The sequence below is a fragment of the Nelumbo lutea genome, chromosome 8 (assembly GCF_056320005.1).
Source record: "Nelumbo lutea isolate HS-2025 chromosome 8, American lotus-T2T, whole genome shotgun sequence".
NCBI classification, from domain to species: Eukaryota; Viridiplantae; Streptophyta; class Magnoliopsida; order Proteales; family Nelumbonaceae; genus Nelumbo; species Nelumbo lutea.
Window position 1 is genome coordinate 22,389,277 of NC_142691.1, and position 22,632 is coordinate 22,411,908.

General features: G+C 35.1%; 4 protein-coding genes across 4 annotated transcripts; all 4 read right to left on the bottom strand.

Moving 5' to 3' along the window:
• Window positions 1-1,784: 1,784 nt before the first annotated feature.
• Window positions 1,785-3,263, bottom strand: LOC148843313 (putative disease resistance protein RGA3). Its single transcript, XM_088959393.1, has one exon. The coding sequence runs from the start codon at window positions 3,261-3,263 to the stop codon at window positions 1,785-1,787; it is 1,479 nt and encodes a 492-aa protein (XP_088815519.1).
• A 787-nt stretch (window positions 3,264-4,050) lies between these two features.
• Window positions 4,051-5,081, bottom strand: LOC148843314 (putative disease resistance RPP13-like protein 1). The gene is made up of 2 exons (XM_088959394.1): window positions 4,674-5,081; window positions 4,051-4,476 (listed from the first exon to the last, which is right to left on the bottom strand). Exons 1-2 carry the CDS (start codon window positions 5,079-5,081, stop codon window positions 4,051-4,053), a joined length of 834 nt encoding a protein of 277 aa, XP_088815520.1.
• A 6,042-nt stretch (window positions 5,082-11,123) lies between these two features.
• LOC148843315 (uncharacterized) lies at window positions 11,124-11,453 on the bottom strand. The gene has a single exon (XM_088959395.1). The coding sequence runs from the start codon at window positions 11,451-11,453 to the stop codon at window positions 11,124-11,126; it is 330 nt and encodes a 109-aa protein (XP_088815521.1).
• A 2,299-nt stretch (window positions 11,454-13,752) lies between these two features.
• On the bottom strand, window positions 13,753-22,296 carry LOC148843316 (putative disease resistance protein RGA3). Its single transcript, XM_088959396.1, is given in 6 exon segments — window positions 13,753-14,220; window positions 16,880-17,217; window positions 17,322-18,806; window positions 18,809-20,190; window positions 20,760-21,577; window positions 21,579-22,296. Coding segments are annotated over 4 exon segments (3,792 nt in total). The 5' UTR covers window positions 22,086-22,296; the 3' UTR covers window positions 13,753-14,220; window positions 16,880-17,217; window positions 17,322-17,721.
• Window positions 22,297-22,632: the final 336 nt, after the last annotated feature.

A 22,632-nucleotide genomic window follows, 5' to 3' on the forward strand; every position in this document is an offset into this window, starting at 1 on the left:
TAGGTGGCGTTTGATTGCACTTTTCAGACGTCTAAATATGAAAATGTTGTTTTTCATATGCCACCTTTGTTTGATGTTGCATCTGAATTATGATCTAAAAAGTTTTTTCAAATCTGAAATTTTAAGACTAAGGTCTACCACTTAACACACTAATATGCATTTCAGACGTGGCCTAAAGTCAAAAGTACCCCTCCCCATTTGACCTCTCTCTCTCTCTCTCTCTCTCTCTCTCTCTCTTGCTCCCCTATCTTCCCGTCACCGCCACTGCAACTTGTAGTAGCGTCGTTTGGTGAGTAATAATAATAATAATAATGATAACAATAAGAATAAGAATAAGAATAAGACTAGTAATAATAATAACACTAATAATAACTATTATTACTTATAAATTATTTTTACTAATTATTAATTATTAATTCTTTTAATATTTCTTATAATCATTAATTATTTTTTATTTTTAATAACTTCATTTATTTGTTAGTAATTAGTAATTATTAATTTTTTATCTGTGTTATTTCAATACTATTTTGAGGTAAAATTTTATTTTTTATGAGATAATGCAAATTTAACTCAATATTTCCAAATAGTATGTTCTAGAGGTAAAATAGTAAAATCAGTAAATTTCATATGGTAAAGGGGTGATCCAACACAAACAAACTTATGGATTCAGCGCCTCTAAAAAGTATAAAAGCATTTATACTTTTTTTCAAATTTTAGACAATATCTTTTTAACTTTTTAGATATGAAATTTCAGATTTATCAACTGCCACCTTAGTAAGAGATTCAAGCTTGCAATTATAATAAATCTCAAAGGAGAAGAGTAAAAAATAACGAGGATAAAGGGGAATAATTGAAGCAAAGAGAAGATAACAATCAAGTCCCAAAGAAATGCCTTGTATGCAAAATTTGTCTGACCAAAAAATGCAAATGAGACAAAAACAATGTGATTGTTTGGCATCAATGTCGTTTCTTGGAGCAGCAGCACCACATCAGCGCCACATCAGAAAAACAGTGCTCTAGGAAATGGGCTCTTGTTTGGAGACATTTTTTAAAAGAAAACGGTGCTTCAAGCCACGCCTTGGAAATCGGGAAGCCATGGCTTGGAGCAATGCCAGATTTGGCGTTTCCTGGAGTTGCAACTCGTTGCTGCCAATAGGGCGCTGAAGTTGCAGTGACATGGCATCCGATGTGTTCTTATTTGAATTGATATGGTGCATTTTGTTCTATATTTTACATTTGTCTAGAATTTATATTTATATTTACATTTATATTTTATGTAATTTTAAGTTTTTTTTCCATTTTCCTTAATTTCCTAAATTTCTTATTTTTTCTTATAGTATGTTCAACAATTGAGACCATAGGATGAAATAGATATTTTTTCCAATATTTACATAGTAGAAATATTGGATAATAGGTATCAGTGCAGAAAATATTTTAAGAAATGGATTCAATATTTAATTCAAAAGCATTAAATATAGACGGAGCAATGTTGTAGTTGTGTTGAATTGAACAGTTATGGTGAAGCTACTTGACTTGGGTTGGAAGGACGGACTTGATAAAAGCTAGATTAGAGGAAGCATAAAAAGTCTACGTAGGGGATGCTAGCCATCTTGGGCCAATTTTTCCCAGTCTTCTTTTTGTACGATTCCTCCAAAAGGGGACAATTTTGTAACTCCAGCGTGTGAAGCGAGGCAGGTAAACCTTCCCTTGGCAAAGATGCAAGCTTAGGCACATCTCGGATTCCCAAATATTCCAACGAGTTGAGTTTGTGAAACTCCTTGTTGTTAGGAACTCGAGAAGTCGAGATGGAGATGATTTAAGAACCAAAGTCTTCTTTTAAGAGAGGCGGGCAACAACCACTCCTCCTCCTTTGCTTTTTCTAGAAATGACACGAGAGCCTTTGAATCACATATGGCCAAGTCTTCCAGCGACGTCAGTTTGCTCAGACCAATACTATTGGGTAGGGTATCTAGATCATCACCGCATGCTCCTATGCAGAGTCTCTTCAGGTTCATGGGCAGACCCTTTTTTGGAAAAGTAATCAGGCGAGGGCATCCTCTTATAAACAATTCCTCGAGGGATGTCAGGTTGTTTAGTTCTTCTGGTAAAGACTCGAGATTGCTGCAACCATGGATGACAATGCTTTTCAAATTCAATGACCCTATATCCTGAAATTGCAAGAGACTAGAACACTCGTAGATCTTCAGTTCTTGGACAAATGTGAAGCTTTGAAGCAACCGAGAACTGGAAGATAATTCGACAAAATTAATATTTGCTCCCATGCGAAGTCGCTTCACTGAGGTAGGTAACCATTTCTCTTCTCCTACCATCGCTATAGAAGAAAAGATATTAGGGCATTTGTAGATGGTTAAATCTTCAAGACAAGTTAAATTGTGGAGTCCCCTCTGCAAGGATTCTAGTTTCTGGAAGGAAGCAATAGAAAGTTGTCGTAGATTAGGAGGCAAACTCAACGATACGAGAGTGGGAGCATTGTGGACTTTCAAATCTACAAGATTTGTGAGATTATGAAGCTCCAACAAGGTTTCAAGATCAGGACAGCCCTTAATTTTCAAATGATGGAGAGAAGCCATGTACTGTATATCCATAAGCTTGTTCCCTATACCACTACAATTTTCAATCTCTAATCTTTGAAATGATGTGAGAGGCCTAGGCTGTAAGAAATCTTGGGCTCGACGAATGCCACAAATCGAAAGGGCAACCAATTCTTGACAATTGTGCATTTTCAATGATACCAAGGATGGAAGGTGGTTTGGCAATTCTTTTAACTTGGGGCAACTGATCAATTTAAGATCACGAAGAAGAGGGAGTTCTTGGGAATCCATGGTGGTGGTAGTATCAGTGGCAGATGATGATGTATAAGTTTGTAGATTGGAAAGCGTCAGAATCCAATTGGGGAACCTCAAGCTAAGATAGCATTCAATATATAGATGGTATAAGTTTGTAGGCGGTTGCACACATTCAATTATTTCCTCATAATAATCAACCGCTCTTTTTTCATTTCCTGATTCCTTTTTACTCCATCTTAACATCAAAGCCTGAAGGTGTTCCTTGCTTTTTAGATTGGCCTCCTTGGCATCCTCGGCCATAGCTATATGCTCCAGCTTCGAAATGGAAAGGTATCCCTTAAGGTGCTTCAGATCCTTCAACTCCCGAATATTGTTGTTATAGTAGTTGTAGTTTTCCCCAACAACAAAGTCAGTCAGTGTTTGAAGATTAGTCAATCTTTCAATTCCAGGCGGCATACCATCTACCTATGTAGGCCCAAATATATGCTGGAGATTAATTAGGTTGTGTACGCCTTCAGGTAATCTATTTGATCCCTGAGGACATAGTAAAGTTTGCAAATTGTAGAGACTACAAATCAACTCCGGTAACCATGTAATTCTAGTTCCATGCAAGCTCAAATATCATAGCAGTTTCAAGTTACCAATGGCATCTGACAACTCGTGGATGCAAGGATCAGATAAGCATAACACACGTAAATATTTAAATGCGCTAAATACATCCTCAAGTTGCTTTCCGTAAATCTGGAGAATTATACATTTTCCATCTCCCATATCAAATGGACTAAGTTGCAAAAATGTGCGTAGATGCTTAGCGTGGTACAGTGCATCTACTTCTACTGATCGGCGATGTGAAGCTCCAGGCAAAGATAAATGGTGAACTTTCTCCATCAAATCAAATGACTTATTATTACTTTCCCCCAAATCCAATTGTATGCAAATCTCTTCTGAAATAGATTCTACTAGTCGTGCATCAGGTCATGTATCACAAACTTGAATTTACTGTCATCACAGTATTGAAGAAATGACCTGGAAAATAATTCATCAAAATACTGCCCTCCTCTTTCTTCTATCTCTATCTGTTTTGTAGAGTGTATGAAGCTTCTGCCATCCACAACAACACCAGTTCTTCCTTTTCAAACCTGTAGTCTTTAGGGAAGATGGAACAATAAGTGAAACAACGCTTCAAGTGTCCAGGAAGATGTTGATAGCTCAACCTTAGAATTAGCATCACATCCTTCTGATCTCATAATTTATCAAATACCTCATCTTTTTCCAAGATATTTCTCCACTTTTTTTCATCAACTACAGAGCGCAGGATGCCTCCAAGTGCCTTTGCAGCAAGAGGTAAACCTTTACATCTTTTCGCGATTTCTTTACCAATTGCTTCCAATTTTGTATTATCCAAATTATTGCTGTTAGCACCAGAAAAGGCATGATGCTGAAACATCGACCAACAATCTTCATTAGACAAACCCACCAAACTGTGTGGATCTACACTGCCCATGTTGGACGCAATTTTCATGTCTCGTGTAGTTACAATAACTTTGCTTCCTTCTTTCCCAAATTTGAAAGGGGCCTGTAGTTTATCCCAATGGCCTATCTCCAAATTCCACACATCGTCTAAAACCAGTAAAAATCTCTTTCCGTGTAGACTTTGCTTAAGTTTATCCTGAATTGGATCAAGATGTTTAAGGTCAATGTTCCTTGGTGGCCGACTCCAGAATAGCTTTTGTTATGGTTCCAACATCCACTTCTTCAAACACACAGGCCCATGCTTTGAGCTAAAAGTGATCATCAACTTCCTTATTGTTGTATAAAAGCTGAGCAAGAGTTGTCTTGCCAACCCATTCCCACAATTGGGATTACCTCAAAAACACTTCCCCCACCAGTCCCACCTGATAACAACAACTCAACAATCTTCTTCTGATCATCCTCTCGACTATAAACCTCTGATTTATCAACCAAGGAACTTGTTTCTCGATTCTGTGTTACTTCACTAGTAACTTTCCTCCCAACCGGAAGCACTTTTAAACCAAGTTCACCCCTTTCTTTAGCAAGTTCCTCCAATCTTTCTAAGATCTCCTTTAATTGAGATGCCATCCCAGATTTTTTAGATATCTCCTTGATCTTATTAATAATTGGTGTAAGAGAGCGTAAAGGATTCCATACCTGGTTCGTGTCATCCTCAGTTTCTGCTTCCAGCTTGGACTGTCCAAGTTCAGTTGTGTACTTGTCCAGTAAGTCTTCAGCATCATAAATCAAAATGTTTGACATCTTCCAGCCACATCTCCACTGCAGGTCGATTTATTTGCTTTTGTTTGGCGTCGTTGACTATGGCCTATATCTTCATCAATGTCCTTCCTAGCTTCCTGAGGTCTTTCTCAACACTCAGTTGGGATTGAAACTGTCTAACGTTTGAAGAGAAGCAAAGATAAGTGCCTCTACCACAACAGACATCTTCTCAGTTGTAGACTAGCAGGAGCTAAGAAGAAATCAAGTGACTCAAGGAGTATGAGTTGAAATGAATTTGTGCAGTGAAGTAAAGAAGCAAGGATCTCTCCGGTTACAACATTCCAACCAGCTCTAGATTTGATTCTTTTGTTAATCTCGTCCTTTTTCCTCTCTTGCACATTAGTCATCAACCTTGACTTCTTGTTCTATCAAATTCACCACTGTAAAATTTTATAAATAAGGCGATTAGCCATTTCTACGATTTAAATAATCTACAATTAACAGCCCAGGACACGAAGGATCCCTTACAATTTACACCAATGGATTGGTATCATATTAAGTTAATAGTTTTGGATGAAATGATAAATTATTATCCGACAACAGAAAAAAGGACTAGGACCCCATCTGATCAGGGCCCCCTAACTCAGAGTTGCAAATAAGATCTAGTTCAAGTTATTAATTTACATGTATGAACCAACCTTTGAGATGAACCCATCCCAATTCAAGGGTAATTTCCAAAGAAATATTCCTTGCAGTTTACAAATTACAACCAAAATATCATTCAATCATTCACTTGTTCCAAGATGGACCACTCTTAGCATAAAACAGCAACATCCTCCTTCACAAGCATCCCTTTTCCACTTTGTCCTCTCTTGCCCACTAGCTGAACCTTCCCTTTTAATCAACCAACAACAAGCCATGCGTGTTGAAACTTGATCACTCAGTAAGGCCCACTTGTTGAAACAGAGCAACTAGTGTTTTAACTTTTAATTTTTTTTTCTTAAGATTGATCTGAAAGATTAGACTACATAGCTACCGAGATTGGATTTACCCCTCACAAGCACGCCTCACACCAACCTCATAGGGCATCTTAGCTGTACATAAGTGTTGAATATCTCCCGTGGTTGATGTAATTGTTCATGGGAAGATGTTCACAATGTATAGCTATGATGCCCTATGAGATTGGTGTGAGGCACATTCCGTGAGGAGCAAATCCGAATTCCAGGACTACCCATGGCTCAACCCAATTCTAAAACTATATTGGGATTGGATTGGACTCATTTTGGGTTGAGCAAAGCATAGTTTGGGATAAGACTACAAAGGGATCAACCCAATCCCAAACTAAGGTCTGGTTTGGTTAGCAGGAATAGGGGTTTGGAGTCAACTGTTTGATTAACAGGAATAGGGGTCCGGTTTGCCATTCTCTATTCCCTCCCTTTCCCTTGGAATGAATCCCACTTCAGTTAAATCCAATTTCCATTCAAATTCCTGTCTGAATCAAACTAACTATAAGAATGAACTATTCTGATTCCAATTCCAAAAAAATTGATGTCGATTCTGATTCCAATTTGGACTATGAATCAAAATACCCTAGAATTGGAGTCAAGCCTGAATTTTTAGCCCTTGAAAATCCCAACCTATGAATCTATTCCTCTGTCCCAGCCTCCCAGGCAAAAGCTAGGGATGGGTCCGCCCAAATTGCAGTACTATGATGGCTGATCCACGTTAGTATAACATATGGATCGAGTTCTCAAAATAAGCATTAGAATACCCAAATGAAAATGGAAGCCGCTTTTGCCATAGGTTTTCTGTTTTTTTTTTTATTTTTTTTATAAAAAGTATAGGAAAAAATATGGACAGGCCTAATACAGATTTCTGAATTCCACTGCAATTCTATATACATTCAAAATTCAAAAAACCATATTCAATACACCCATACATGCGGGTATTATTCTCGTTTTGTTTTTTGTTTTTTGAAACAAAACAATTGCCAATGTCAGCAAAAGCAATATATAATTTTTGCCGTTGCTTTTGTTTTAAAAAATAAAGCAATTTACATTGGCGAACATCTTCTTTTCTAAATGAAGATAATGATCCTGTTAGTTCATATAAACGGGTAGAAAATAAAGTATTACTAACTTACCATCTAACAGAACTTTTTTGTTAACTAAAATGAAAACTACGACCGTTTTGTTAATTACGAATATCATAGAATATTTGAGTTTGCCAGCTTTAATTTGTTCATTTTATTAGAACTCTCTAAACTATAATTTCTTTTAACAAACAAAACCTAAAACACAACTTTAACAAAATGATGAGACCAGTGTTTTTCATTCAACCCCACAATCGACGAACATTAATTAATTACTATTGGGGACCCGTGCGATGCACGGGATTTGTTAAGCGAAAGCTAAATAATAGAAATGGTCATTTATTAAAACACTTTATATAGTTTCATGGATTTACTAAAATTTATCCTATAAGTTGTATTTTACTAAAATACCACTTATAATTTACTATGGATTTAATCAATCTTCCATTAGATGATAGTGGAAAATGACAATGTCAACCCTATTGTTCATTTAAATAAATTTTATCAAAAGAAAATTAAAATAAAAATACCATTTTTCCCCTAATAAGACATAAGGAACCACTCTATTGGCTATATTTGGTCAATTTTGTTTTTCTGTACAAAAAAGTGATAAGGGTATTTTTGAAATAAAAAATCATGGCCCTAATCACAAAAAAAAACACTCCTTAGTAAAAGGTTGATTAAGTAAATAAGTTTTAAAATATATGAGATGTTTTATTAAAATGAAAACTATAAGGTAGTTTTGAGTAAATATTTAAAACTTTAAGGTGCATTCTACTAAATGCCCCTAATAGAAACATATAAGAGTAGGGGTGTCAATGGAGCGGTTTTGGGTTGGACTCCGTCCAAATCAAAATCCATTTGGACGGACCAATAAGACATGTTGAATTTCGATAGACTCGACAGACCAATATGACATATTTGGATTGGACCTGATCTGTCCATAATGAATTTATATTGGATTGAACCAATATCTGGTCCATTGATAGAAAATAAGAACATAGGTGTCAACAGACCAAGTTTGAGTTGAAACCAATCTAAATTAATAGGAATTTGAACAAATTGGACAATCTTTGGACTGGTCCAAAATATTCATTAGACTCTGGATTGGACCAGGTCCATTTGTAATGGACACACATTAGATTTGATCGAATTGGACCAAATCTAACCCAATTGACACCCCTACATAAGAGTATACAACTATTTTATATTTTTCAAATTTATAAATAATTAATAATTATTCTTATTTTGTATACTACTTTTAATAAAATTTTTATAATACAAAAATAGCAATAATTAATTTTAGTTAGGTTTATTCATTAAATCGATGAAACCGACCAACCCGATCAACTTGACCTCACCATACTAGATCATTTTTGCTTTGGCCATTTGTAAATCCACCAAAATTGAATGACTTGACCATTGATATATATATATATATATATATATATATATATACAAAATATGAAAAAAGTGAGAAACTTCCCATATTTTTTAGTCTAAAATGTTTTATATCATAAATTAAATTTTTAACAATTGCACTATAATTTTTAAAATTCAAATTTAATTTTCAAGTTTAAATCTTTTGAACCAACTGGCCAAACCAAAAAATTGACCAAAACAGATACAACTTGAGTGGAATCGGTTTTCACAAATGGTCAATCAGTTTCAACTAACCAGGTCAATTTGGTTGGCAAAACAACTTACAACTAAAACAAACCAACTCATGAACACTCAAAATTTCAGATAAATTAATAATCTCATCTTTGATAAATAACAATATTTTAATCTCTAATAATTGTTGAAAATTTATAGCGAAAATGGACAATTATTGAAAAATATATTGATAATGAAAAAATTCAATAATTTCAAAAACACAATAAAAGTTAAAAATATATTAAATTAGTCAATAAATAGTATAATCTCTAATAAATATTAATCAATAAGTTATATAAAAAATACAATAAGTACAATAAAAAAAATTTAAAATTTTCAATAATAGTAGTTTAATCTCCAATAATTATTGAAAGTTTTTTGATAAATAACAAATCAAAAATAAATTTAGAAATAATTATATTGAAAACACATTTATCCCAAAAAACAATAAATAATTACTAAAATAAAATAAATATTAATATTAGAATATATAATTATATAATAAATATATGTTAAGAGTTTTAAATTATTATTATTAAATATTAATTTACATGAAAGTTATTTTCTCGAATTATTAATTGATATAAGTGAATCTAGTTACTTACAGTATTATGTAAAAATATTATATTATTATTAAAGTTATTCAATTATTAATTTTGTAAAATATTAAATTATTAATATTTTAAATATTATGTTATAATTATTTTTCTACTTTTCATAAGGTTTTAAATTTATTATATAACTTCTTTATTTTAACAAATTTAAAATCTAGTTATGTTAAATATTTTGTTATTTAAAATATTTAGTTACCTAACTACTAAAATAATATGCAAAATATTTAAATTTTAAAACATTAATTATTTATTGAATTTAATAATCCATAAAATTATCATTTATACTATTATTACATAATTTTATTGTTAATTTTGTAAGATATTGAATTATTATTAATTTCAATATTATGCTATAATTGTTTTTCTACTGTTAAGAAATTTTTTAAATTTATTACATAATTTCGTTATTTTAACTATTTAAAATCTAGTTATGTTAAATATTTAGTTATTTAAATATTTAAATAATTTGTAAAACATTTACATTTTTTTGTTATTTACTGAATTTAATAATATATTAAATTATAATTCATACTATTAATACATAGTTTCATTGTTAATTTTGTAAGATTTTTTTTTGTTATTTGAATTTTATTTATTTAAAGCTATTAGATATTACTAAATATTTTGTTATAAAGTTATTTATATATTTATAATATTTGTTATTTACGATATTTATTTATTGAAATATTTAAATAAGATTTTATTTTTAATGTCGTTTTTATTATTTGAATAAAATTTAAATTGATAATCCAGAAAAACAGATTTTAAATTGTTAGTACATAATTTCATGATATATTCTGTAAAAATATATAATTATTTTTTTTTTGTTTTTAATATAATTTTGTTAGAATATTTAAATAATTCTTAAATTTTTTAATCCAAACTTTTTTAGATAGATATAGATAAAAATTAGGGGAGAGGATAAATAGGAATTAGAGATAACTTAGGAGAGAAACTCTCTACTAAATTAGAGATAATTTTTTAGATAAATAGGAATTAGAGATAATTTAGAAGATAAATTGGAATTAGAGATAATTTTGGAGAAAGTGAGGGAGGTAGTTTTGGAGAAACTTTAGGAGAAGAGATTATTTAGGTTATTAGTTGTTTCAAAAAATGACATGGAATATAAAAATAAAAAATTCAAAAAAAGGAGAAAATTTCTTCACCACTTTGTACCCTACAACCGACGAACATTAATTGTTTATATGTCGAGTTGTTGAAACATCTGTTAGAATATTTAGTGTAGGACAGCTAGTTAACCACGTGTCATCTACCACTTACGTGTCCAGTTTTCTTGCATTGATCACAAATATACTTTGAACGATTGCTATTCTCAAAGACTTGAGGCATGGATCTTGACACAGTATTCAATACAGTAGCTTTAGGGTTTGGCCGTCCTCGAAGAGAGATTGATAGCTAATGGCATTCTTCTTGGATTACAAGAGAATACACCTTGTCCAGACTCAGTAGTGGATCCAATCCCAGAATGTTCGATCGAATGGCGTTGAAAGATTCATTTAAACCTATCAAGAATTGATGGAGTTTTTCTTTCTCACGATCAGTAATGAAATGCTTCAAGGCTTCACCGGTGCACTAAGGGAGATCAATGAGACTTCCGAGTTCATCCCACACCCCTTTGAGTTTGTGAAATACCCTGCTATGGTCTCCTTGTTGTCACATTGCCAAGTCCCATTTTAGCTGATGATGTCGCAGGACATTGCTCTACGCAAATCTTTCTTCTAACTCTTTCCAAATCTCAGAAGCCGAGTCAATGAAGGCTACACTTTCGTGGAGTTCTTTGGCCAGAGAGTTGAACAACCAAGAAACCACCATTGAGTTATCTTTAACCCAAGCATTCTCTTCTAATGATGTTCTTAGTGACCATGGTAAAGATCCACCCACAAATCGATATTTATTCTTTGCTCTCAGTGCATTCCGCATGGCCCATTGCCATGTTGGATAATTGTCTCCGATCAAAGGAAATGATGCTAGAATGCTCCCTGGGTTATCGGATGGGTGTAGGTAGTAAGGAGAAGTTGGATCAAATTCCATGATCGTCACGATTGAAAACAACGGCGGGTGCAACATCCAGAAGAAGGAACTCAGTGATGAAAAACCAAAGAAAAAAAAGGAATCACAGATCGCCTTAGTAGTGAAAGGCAAGAACAGAAGGAATTACTAGCTCTGATAGCATGTAAAAACTAAGACAAAGAAGGCAAAGTGCAAAGACTTATTGCAAATATTTGGAAGTTCATCGCAAAATGGTAAAACCTCATCTTAGGATTTCTTGAATTAAATGAGTGAACGACTGAGTTATAAATACATTTTGCGTCAGTGTGTAACCGATTTATAACTAATTTACGTAAGTGGTAGATGACACGTGGTTAGCCAGCTGTCCTACACGAATGAGTGGTAGATGACAATGGTTATCCAACCTAGATAATAGTGGTAGATGCATCAAAGGTTATCCAAGTGGAGGATGCCCTCTCAGCTGGCGCTCTCAACTGAGATATGAACAATAAGGCGTCTGTTTGGAACCGTTGCTGTTGCTCCAAAAAATGGCACCACATCAGCGCCATGTAGGAAAAAACGGTGCTCCAAGAAACAACCTTCTCTTTGAAACTACTTTTCCATAGAAAACAGTGCTCCAAGCCATGCCTTGGAAATTGGGAAGGCATTGCTCACCGTCTCTTTGAAACTACTTTTCCATAGAAAACAGTGCTCCAAGCCATGCCTTGGAAATTGGAAAGGCATTGCTTGGAGCAATGCCAAATTTGGTGTTTCCTGGAGCTGCATCTCGTTGCTGCCAATAGGGCAGTGATGTGGCAATGGATAATGGGTAGAAGTGCAGAAAATGTTTCCTAGAGCATTGGTACCAAACAGAAAAGGTTATTGTTGCTTTAGGAAATTTCCTACCTAGCAGTAACGATTCCAAACAAAAAAAGGGCACTGTTTTCTCATAAAACAGTGCTCCAAACCACACATCAGCACTGCAACTGCAGCATCGATGCCAAACATATACAAAACTAGCAATCCACTATGCTTCAAAGGTTGATAACCAAGCAGCCTTGATTAGGAGTGATTATTTGATAGACATCCAGTTGCTCTAGGGTCTGTTGCAATTTCATCTCCCTTATCTTATGACTGGATAGACATATACTATCCTTCGCGATGTATATCCCATCTTTTCTTTGAATAGAATTAATTTTTGAAGCCAAAAAAAACTTAAGTAGTTTTAAATTTGCAGGGCACTTAAGTAGTTTCTAATGTACAGGGTATACATAAATAATTTTTTTTGGCAGTATTCATAAATAATTAACCCTTTAGTATTCCCAAATGAAAAGTTCATTTGAACTAGTTGTTCCTAAAGGCTTTTGGGAGTTTAAGGGAATGTTTGCCAATATAAAATAATTAACCCTTTAAGGCTATGTTTGGTTTGAAAGAAAAGATAAGAAAATGAAGGGAAATATAAGAAAACTTATACAAAGTTTGTCAGGGTCCTTTATCTTTTCTTTCATTTCCCTACTTTTTCCTTCAAATCTAACACATAGTGTAAAAGAAAAATCTATGATGCCGGAAATTCTATACTAAAATAAACATTATTATGATAATTTCTTTTTGAGAGAATCATTATTATGATAAATGATATATTGTTTTGTTAACTATTAACATCATAGAATATGTGAATTTGCCAAACAATAATGTGTTCTTTTTATCCTCTATTCATACAAGTATGTAACTTGGATCATTCAATACCAACCACAAGGCCCCTGAAATCCAATGCTCCATTAATTGTGTTACGGATAGGCTCTACGCTGAACACATAGGTCCAACTTCCAACCCATGTCACAGTTTACCTTCACAGCTTGTAGAGGAGTCCATGAATCAGGCCGAAGGGGAGAGGCAAGGTTGGTAGAGGTGAAATTCTGAATCTCTGGAAATAACTTTGTTAAAAGGGTCATGGCTCGATGCAGTTCAGGCTACGATGCTCCCCTTTAAAAATGAGGTCATTTCTAGCCCTCTGGAAATAACTTTGGATTGAATTCAGATTTAACGCAAGTCTGCCTTATTGTGTTTAAAATTAGAATATAAAAAGGTATAAAAATAATTACTTTTAACTTGTATGTAATTTACATAAATAATAAATGTTAAATTTAATAGTACAGATTATATATATACATAAGTTATATTATATAATTATAAATTTTCAGTCAAATTTGATTAAATTTACATCCAGTCCAATATTAATCTAATGAACGTTCTAACATCTAAATCAGGAATAACTGAATCAACTACGGAAGTAGGTTTAAGATTTTCGGAGTCCATTGAATTGGATTCTGTACAAGTCATGAAAGTTAAAATCCAAATGCCATATATGGTTAATATAATCAACAAATGGATTCTAATCAAAATTGCTTCACAAAACTTTAAATCATTAGGATCCACATCACAAATTCCTTGTCACGCCCACCCCACATCACTTGCAGCTGTGAATTGGGAACATCTCCCATGTGCTGTGAGAAAGAAATCCGAGAACTGTGCTTTTGTACACCTGAACTTTCAAGATGGAACACCACTTCTTTAACTATGGTAGAAAGCCACACAAGGGGTGATCTAAAATTTTGTTCCTTCTTGTTTTGTTTTTTATTTTTTTGAACAAAATCTTTCTTTGGTTTTAATCAAGACTCATGATGTTTCCACCGTCCAATTGAATTTCAAGGACTTCTTAATACAACTAATTTTTACATCTGAACTAGAAAATGCATTGACCCTTGTGAGCTATGAAAGCTATCAGAACTTCTTCAGTGCAAAATTAAACCTGCCATATATTGATGGAAAGAATTAGTAAGAACCAGGTAGCACAATGAAAAGTCCAAAATAATAGAAGAATCTCTAAGGCTCAGTTTGGAAGGAGTATAAATACAAATACATAGAGTGCAAAACCTTGTATTTTGTATTTTTAAACCTTGTATTTGCCTTATACATATTTGTATTTGTATTCTTTCCCAACTGAGCCTAAAGAATATACAGAACCTGCAATGCTAAGACAAATAGAAAGCTTATCTAATCAAATTATTGCAATCATCATTATGCCCTGGAAAGCATAGAACAACCATCTATAGCACCTATTAGAAAATTTATTTCTTACAACTAAGTTGAAGAGGCTAAAAGATCTAGGGACAGACCAAAACAGACTTGGGTGAAAGTAATAAAAAATAATTTTAAGTGCCCATAATTTAACTATGGATATGGCACTGAGATGATGATGATAATAATCATAATGCCCTGGAAAATTGTATGGTATTAAACTCTTAATTACATATATACAAATCTTGGCGACTACTGACTAACACATTAAGCTCTACATATGATCGCTCAAGCAGATACTACATGTGTACCAATGAATCGGTACATTGACCTCAAAACAATCAACCATTATGGATGAGCTCATGGATCGCACTATAAAAATCACACTCATTAAAGGTTTTGGTTTTACTGATATAAGAGTGTACTGATTGGAGGATATCATTTCTCCAATTTAGTAATAAGGATATCTATTATATCAATTACATACATTTGAGAGGTAGAAAAGAGAGATAACCCCTGTCATTGTATAACTTGGCAATTAGCTATATATTGACAAACAAGAATATCTAGACAAAGGTTCAATATGAGGAACATTATGAGAGAAATGGCTAGTATCACAATGAGATTTTACCTATATGAAAAACAATATTTTCGTGCATCTCCAATTTACAAGAAAACAGATAATTTTTTTTCGAACTCCAAACTTTACTCCAGGTGGAGGGGCGATCACCTTAAAATTTTATTAATCAAAATCTTAACATAGATTGCAAAATACACAGGGTACAACATAGCCTGCCTTTCCCCTAACACTGGTATAGAAGCACACCCTAAGTCACTTCCCCTGACAAGATGAACCAAGAAATCAGGAGGTAAACTGCTATGACCACTTTTTAATGATCCATGGGATACCCATTTACAGGTTAAGAACCAAAAGCAAAAAAAAAAAAAAAAAAAAAAAAACTAAAGAAAACTTAGACCTTGATGCTGATATAATTTTAAGAACTAACCCTTTCCCTAAATTGACAAATTTTTTCTTAGACATCCCCATGCCTAAGTTCCAAATTTGCTTACTTTCTTTAATCAACATTTTCATCTTCTTACATGCTTAAGATTAGAACTCACCTTTAATGCCAAGTTTGTGATAAAGGGTTAAAACTGATAGTTCAACCATAAACTACAATATTTATAAATGTAGGAAATCATACACACGTCAAAAAGTTTTACATGCATTAACAGTTGCAATCCAAAAAGAGTTGGTTTAAAATGTTTTCACATGAAGGTGCCAGCAATCTTGCTGGTAAGGTCTTTGTTGGATTGTAGCTTAGGCGTAGATTGAATCCTACCTTCACCAAGGGTTAAGGGTTTGTGGGAGGGATACCGCCCACTGTGTAGCCCAACATTTTCCAACCAAATGAAATGTTTTTACACAATAATATTGAATTTAGAAGGTCCAACTCATTTATAGATGTAAAAACGTATTAGGTATCATTTTTTCTATTGCTCCTTTATGTAGACTTCAATAATCTTCTGTTATTAAGACAAAATTCTGTTTAAGAACTAGTTAACTCAAGCTCTTAATAATCCAAAAATAAAAATATTAAAAAAAATTCAAGCTCTTGATGAGATTTAAGCATGGAAATAGTGATATCTCAATTCAATGGCATTTATAACAACTGCATGATGGTCCTGTTAGTCATTATTGGCTATGAGAATATGCAATTGCATATTTGCATTTACCCAGATATTCTCACATTGCATATTCTGTTAAAAACAGGTGTGTGATCATTTTTAGTTTTTTTCTAGGAGGAGCTCAAGCAAGAGAGAGCAGGAATAAGACTGCTTAAACAAAAGAATGAAAATTTAGCTGAGGAAAGGTAACTCTGTTTATAAAATTAACTCTGCTTCTTCAGTATTCAATTCATAAAACAATTACCCACACTAACTGTGCTCCACAAACAGATTTTATTATTAAAAATTTGTAGTAAATTTGCAAGTTAGTAACCATACAACAACAATGACCAGGTAGAGGAATTATATGGATGGCATTTCTCTGTTGTATCTTCAATGTACATCTGTAAGGCATTGAAGACAAATAAATATGGTTATTAGGACATGAACAGGCATAAGTACAGAAGTCTACAATAACACAAAGATGCAGAGCAACAAAACCTTCCAGTGTTAAAAGCTTATGGTAATTTCTATGATCCATAAAATCTTTGTTGAGTTTTTTTGAAGTTTGGGCTTCTTAAATTACAACACTACAGAGTGCAGACTTTCTATATACAATTATTTTATAGTACTTCCGAAGCATTTAAAACTAAAGAGTAAAATCTTGCATTTTGGAGAAAGAAACCAAAGTTTATCTCAAAGTCAATGATAAAATAAATTACCTCAAACAATATTTGATTGTTCCATATTTTGGTGAGTAGATAATCCACTTAATTCAACCTTACACGACTCCATAGTCCACAATATCTTTGAGCATTACGGAACCAAATATGCTGCAAGGCTCAGACGAGCAGATTAAATCTAGAATATTGTTATACTCCAATTTGACCCCTTGTCATATGGGAGGGATTGGATTGGTCCAATCATCTCTCTTACTCCATGCCTGGTTAAAGAAATCACCATGAAATAATATGAACTATGAAGAAACCTTGTCTTAGTAAGGGATTCAAGCTTGCAAGCCTGTCAGCTTTGTCTAATGGATGGGTTCAGATCTGGAATGCTATCAAATTAAAATAAATCTCAAATTAGATAAGGAAAAAAAATGAGGAAAAGAAGAAAATCTGAACAAAAGACAAATAACAGCTAAATTCAAAGACGAGTAACCTGATGCGGATATTGTTTCTTTTCAAGAATACCATTCATACTCCCACTCAAGTGCACGATCACAACTTTTGGCGATATTAAAAAGTGCGTATGGAATGTTAGCTATCTTAGGCCAATCTCCTCCAGTCTTCTTTTGGTACGAGTTCTCCAGAAGGGGACATCCGTTCAGCCTTCGAAGTGTAGCAGGGGGTCCATCTTCTGGCAGAGATATTAGTTTAGGAGCATTGTTGATTCCCACATACTCTAGCAAGGTGAGTTTTAGCAGCACCTTAGACTGTATAAACTCAAGACACTCTAGATCCGAGAAACTAAGCTTTCTAAGAGAGGTTGGCAGCAACCACTCTTATTCCTCTTCTTTCTCTGGGAATGACACCATACCTGAAGCGCAAATGATAGTCAATTATTCAAGAGAAGTAAGTTTGCTCAGTCCAGGACACTTGGGCAGCATATCTAGATTGTCCCCACATCCTCTAATCTGCATCTTTTCCAGCTTTTTGGGCAATCCACCGCTAGGAAAGGTGACCAGGCGAGAACATTTATTTATGCTCAAATGTCTAAGGAATGTGAACAGGTTCATCTGCTCAGGTAGAGACTCAAGATTCTTACAGTCACTGATACAAAGACGTTTCAAGGTAGGCAACAATCCATTAGGAAAATGCTTAAGAGAGGAACAACCCACAATGATCAATGTTTGAAGACTTGTGAGGTTGTGAAGCCACCAAAACCTAGAAGGTAAATCGAGATTACTAAAATCTTTTAAGCAAAGAAATTCCAGTGAAGCAGGCCACAATCCCCTTACTCCATCTACTGCTGGGGAAGATGTGAAACCAGAACATTGGGAGATAGTTAAATGTGTGAGACAAGTGAGATTGTGAAACATGGTGGGAAAGAACTCCAAGCTCTGGCAAGCAGTGACAGAAAGTGTTTGCAGTTTGGGGGGCAAGGTCATTGACTTAACATCATGGCAATTCTCAATTTCAAAATGACGGAGAGAAACAATGTAGTGTAAATCCATAGCCTTGTTTCCTAGTCCACTGCAACTTTTGATATGTAAATTTTCAAGTGATGTGAGCATTTGTAAGAAATCTTGGACTAGGCAAATACCTTGAATCCACAAATAAGAAAGAGCACTGAGTTTGGGCAACCTTGCAAATAGTATACTGTTGTTTATTTCCAACAAGCCCAAATGACAGAGCGATGGAACCCATGGAACAGCAACCAATTCTTGACATTGTTCTAAGTGCGAGGATACCAAGAATGGAAGGTGTTCTGGAAATTCCTTTAACTTGGGGCAGTTGGTTATAGTGAGGTAACGAAGGAAGGGAAATTCTTGATAACCTAATGCGGTGGCAGATGTTGATAGTGATTCACCATGTGAGAAACTTCCATGTCTTGGAGGAGAAGTCAGCTCATTGCAATCTGCAATGTTCAAAGATAACAAGGAAGCAAACCTGTAAGAGGGTAGTCTCCTCAGCTTAGGACAATTTTGAATGGTAAGGCTACCATGCTAGGGAAAAATTGTAGGCATTTAGTATACTGCTGTTCTTGGTCATCTACCCCTCCTTCAAAACACCATTCCTCCCACTCAGTGTTACTGATAAATTTCAACACTTCTAGTGATTGAAACTCTTGGCCACAAAACTCAGGCCCCACATGCTTTATGTTACTCATGCCCTTAATCCAAAGATATTTGAGTAAAGGTAGCCTTCCAAGAGGAGGCAGGGCATTAAGTTGTTTACATTCACAGAGCTGCAAAATTTGTAGGTTTGGAAGCATCTTAATCCAACTAAACCTTGAACCAGGATAGCAACTGATATCCAAGTCCTCTAAGTTGGAATGAGGTTGCAGACCTTCAATAATTTCCAATGTTCTTTCATTTCCTGAGCCTTTATCACTCCATACTAACTCCAATTTCCGAAGGCATTCCTTGTTATCTAGATGGGCCTCCTTGGCATCCCTGGCGACAGATTTATTCTCCAACTTCGATATGTGGAGTTGTCCCTTGAGGTGTTTTAAATCCTTCAATTCTCCAATGATGTTGCTACTACTGCTGCTACACATAGTATTGTTTTCGCCAACAACAAACTCAGGCAATGTTTGAAGACTAATTAGCATTCCAATCCCATGTGGCATTCTCTCTACTTTCCATCCTCTATCTACTTTGATATGCCGCAGGTTAATTAGGTTGGGTAGGCCTTCAGGTAATCTACTATAGCATTCGCTTGGGAGTATTAAAGTTTGTAAATTGTAAAGGCTACAAATTGACTCTGGTAACCATTCGATTCTAGTGCCACTCAAGTCCAGGTAGCGTAGGAGTTTCAATTTAGCAATGGAATCTGGCAACTCATCAATGTGGTGATCAGATAAGCACAGCACACGTAAGCATTTCATGGCATTAAATAGACCATCAAGATGTTTTTTGTCATAGGCAATTCCATATCTGCATCTCAATTGCAAAAATGTGCGGAGATGCTTAACTTTGTGCAAAATATCAGCTTTTATTATGGGAAGGACCGATAAATGACGAACCCTGTCAGTCATGTTAGACAAGTTATTCTCCAAACTAAAGCAAATCTCTTTTGAAATAGATTGTGACAAGTCATGAATGAGGTCGTGCATCACAAATTCTGTTTTCTGGTCATTTTTAAAGTATTGGAAAAATGACCTACAAAACAGCTCATCAAAATACTGTCCGCCTATTTCTTCGATCTCTTTCTGCCTTGTAGAGCGTATAAACCCTTCTGCAATCCACAACAATACCAATTCATCCTTGTCAAATAGGTAGTTGATGGTGCGCAATCTAATTACTCCTAGTTTGAAGACGATTCGAACTCTAATTGTGCGGCGAGTTGGACCAATCTGCAAAATAGTGGATTAGAGAACCCGGGGTAGATAACCCGGCGAGGTCGCTTCGATGCTTAAATCAATATTATACTGTGGATGCGAGCTGAATACTTGAGTGCTTGAATGCTAGTGATTAAAATAATCACGCGTGCCTTTGCCTTGGGGTTTTATGTCCTTATATAATGGAGCAGTCGTGGGCCTTACAAAAGCGCTCTGGGATCTCCGGGCTGTCTGGATAAGATCTGTTCCATTTTTGAAGGGGAGCAATGTGTTAATAAGGTTTATCGTCTACCTCCGATTCAGGCGGATCTAGGATGAGTCTTATCGTGATCCAAGAAATTCGAGGTCCGTTGGGGAGGCCTTTCAAGTAGATTACGTGGCGTTTCGGTTCTTTAGCTCCGAACTGGTACTTTGATTCTTTAGTCCCGAATTGGATTGGGTATCGAGGTATCTCTACGTCGAGGTGGTTTTTGGGTCGAGGTGGCTGAACATCTGAGCTCAGAATGTTGCGGGCCAGTTCGTTTGGCCGAATTGTCACCCCTCGAACAGTATACGTGTCCCCTTCTTACTAGGTCATGCCAAATCACCCATCACTAGTCCTTTGGAAAGATGAAACAATAACCAAAACAGCGCTTCAAGTGGACTGTGAGATGTTTATAGCTCGATTTTAGAGCTGGCATAACTTCATCTTTGTCTTGTGGTACATCCCAAACCTCACTTTTCAATATAGTTTTCCACTTTTTCTCATCAGCTGTTGAGCTTAAGAGGCCTCCAATTGTCTTCACGGCAAGAGGCAAACCCTTACATTTCTTCACAATATCTTTACCAATTGCTTCCAAGTATGGATTCTAATTGACATTGCTAGCAGATAACGCATGTCGCTTAAACAATGACCAACCATCTTCATCCGACAAACCCACCAGAATGTGAGCATCCATCGTGCCCATGATCAATGAAACTTCTCTGCTTCGTGTGGTTATTATAACTTTGCTCCCCTGTTTCCCAAATTTAAAAGGGGTTTGCAGTTTACCCCAATGGTTCCTCTTCAGATTCCACACATCATCCAAAACGAATAAAAACCTTTTACCGTTTAATCTTTGCTTAAGTTTATCTTGGATCGGATCAAGGTAAGTAAGTTCACAACGCTCTTTGGTGGCCGACTCCATAATAGCTTTTGTTATGTTTCCAACATCCACTTCTTCCGATACACAGACCCATGCTTTAAGATCGAAGTGATTCTCTACTCTCTTGTCGTTGTAAACAAGTTGGGCAAGGGTTGTCTTGCCAAGCCCACCCATTCCCACAATGGGAATTACCTCAAATGCGTTTCCCTCCCTCAGCCCATCTGATAAAAACAACTCAGCAATTTTATTCTTATCACCCTCTCGACCGTAAACGTGTGATTCACTGACCAAGGAACTCGTTTGTCGACTCCATGTAAAGGCTATCCCTGTCTGTAGCTAATTTCTCTAATTTTTCAGAGATCTCCTTAATCCTAGATGCCATGTCTGGATGATCAAAGATATTCTTTATCTTCTTCTTCTTTTCTGATAAGATTTTCGTTACCTTATTAACGGGGGTAAAACAAAAGGAAGAGCTCCATACCTGTTGAGTTTCAGCTTTTATTTTTGCTTTCAGTTCAGATCTTCCAGCTTCAGTCATATACTCGTCCACTATGTCCTCGGCGTCATAAATCAGCTGCCTAAGCTCTTCCAACCAAATCTTCACCAAGTTGTCGTCGTTCTGTTTCTGCTCAGCATCATCCACCGCAGTTTGGATCTTCTTCAGAGAATTCTTTAGTTTATTAATGTCTTCATCGAGGCAACACCGGGATTGAAGCTCTTTGAAGATTGGAGAGGCCAACTTCTGAATAATCAAATCGAGAGAAGAGGAAACAAGTGCTTCTGCAACAATAGCCATCTTCTTGCCGATAATAGAAGGAAGATCCAAGTGACTCGAAGGCAAGCCAAAAATGAATACGTGCAGTGAATAATATAAAGGGTTCATCTGACTTCAATAATCCAACCAGCCCAAGCATTCACTGCACCACAAGATGAAGAACTGGAGAAGCATACTTCTCGAGCTTTCTATTATATTATGTTGTTCCATTTTCTTTTGCGTGTAACCATCAGCTTTGACATATTCTCTCCAGATTTTATGGAAGAGGATGACAATGAGGCGCGGCCCATGAATTTTCAAAACCAATACTGAGAATTTCTATTATATTTCGAACTTACGAAGTTAGCGTGGAACAAATTTCCATCTTAGTAAGAATTTACTAAATTAGCACAAGGGTTTTTACCTTTAGCTGGAATTTACCAAGCTAGTGTGAATGTAAGACTTTTAATTAGGCTACGTTTGGAAGAGTTTAAAATGTCATCAATGTAAAAAGATGCTTAAGTTTTACACAAAATCATAATTATATATGACCGTTGTATTTTGAAATTGATGCAAAAAGATGTTTAAG

Excerpts from the sequence above, each read along its gene's own strand:
- LOC148843313 (XM_088959393.1), bottom strand. The coding sequence starts at position 3,263 with ATGCCGCCTGGAATTGAAAGATTGACTAATCTTCAAACACTGACTGAC.
- LOC148843314 (XM_088959394.1), bottom strand. The coding sequence starts at position 5,081 with ATGTCAAACATTTTGATTTATGATGCTGAAGACTTACTGGACAAGTAC. Across the intron at positions 4,477-4,673 it reads GTGGGGGAAGTGTTTTTGAG|GATAAACTTAAGCAAAGTCT; the intron begins GTAATCCCAATT and ends GATCCAATTCAG.
- LOC148843315 (XM_088959395.1), bottom strand. The coding sequence starts at position 11,453 with ATGGAATTTGATCCAACTTCTCCTTACTACCTACACCCATCCGATAAC.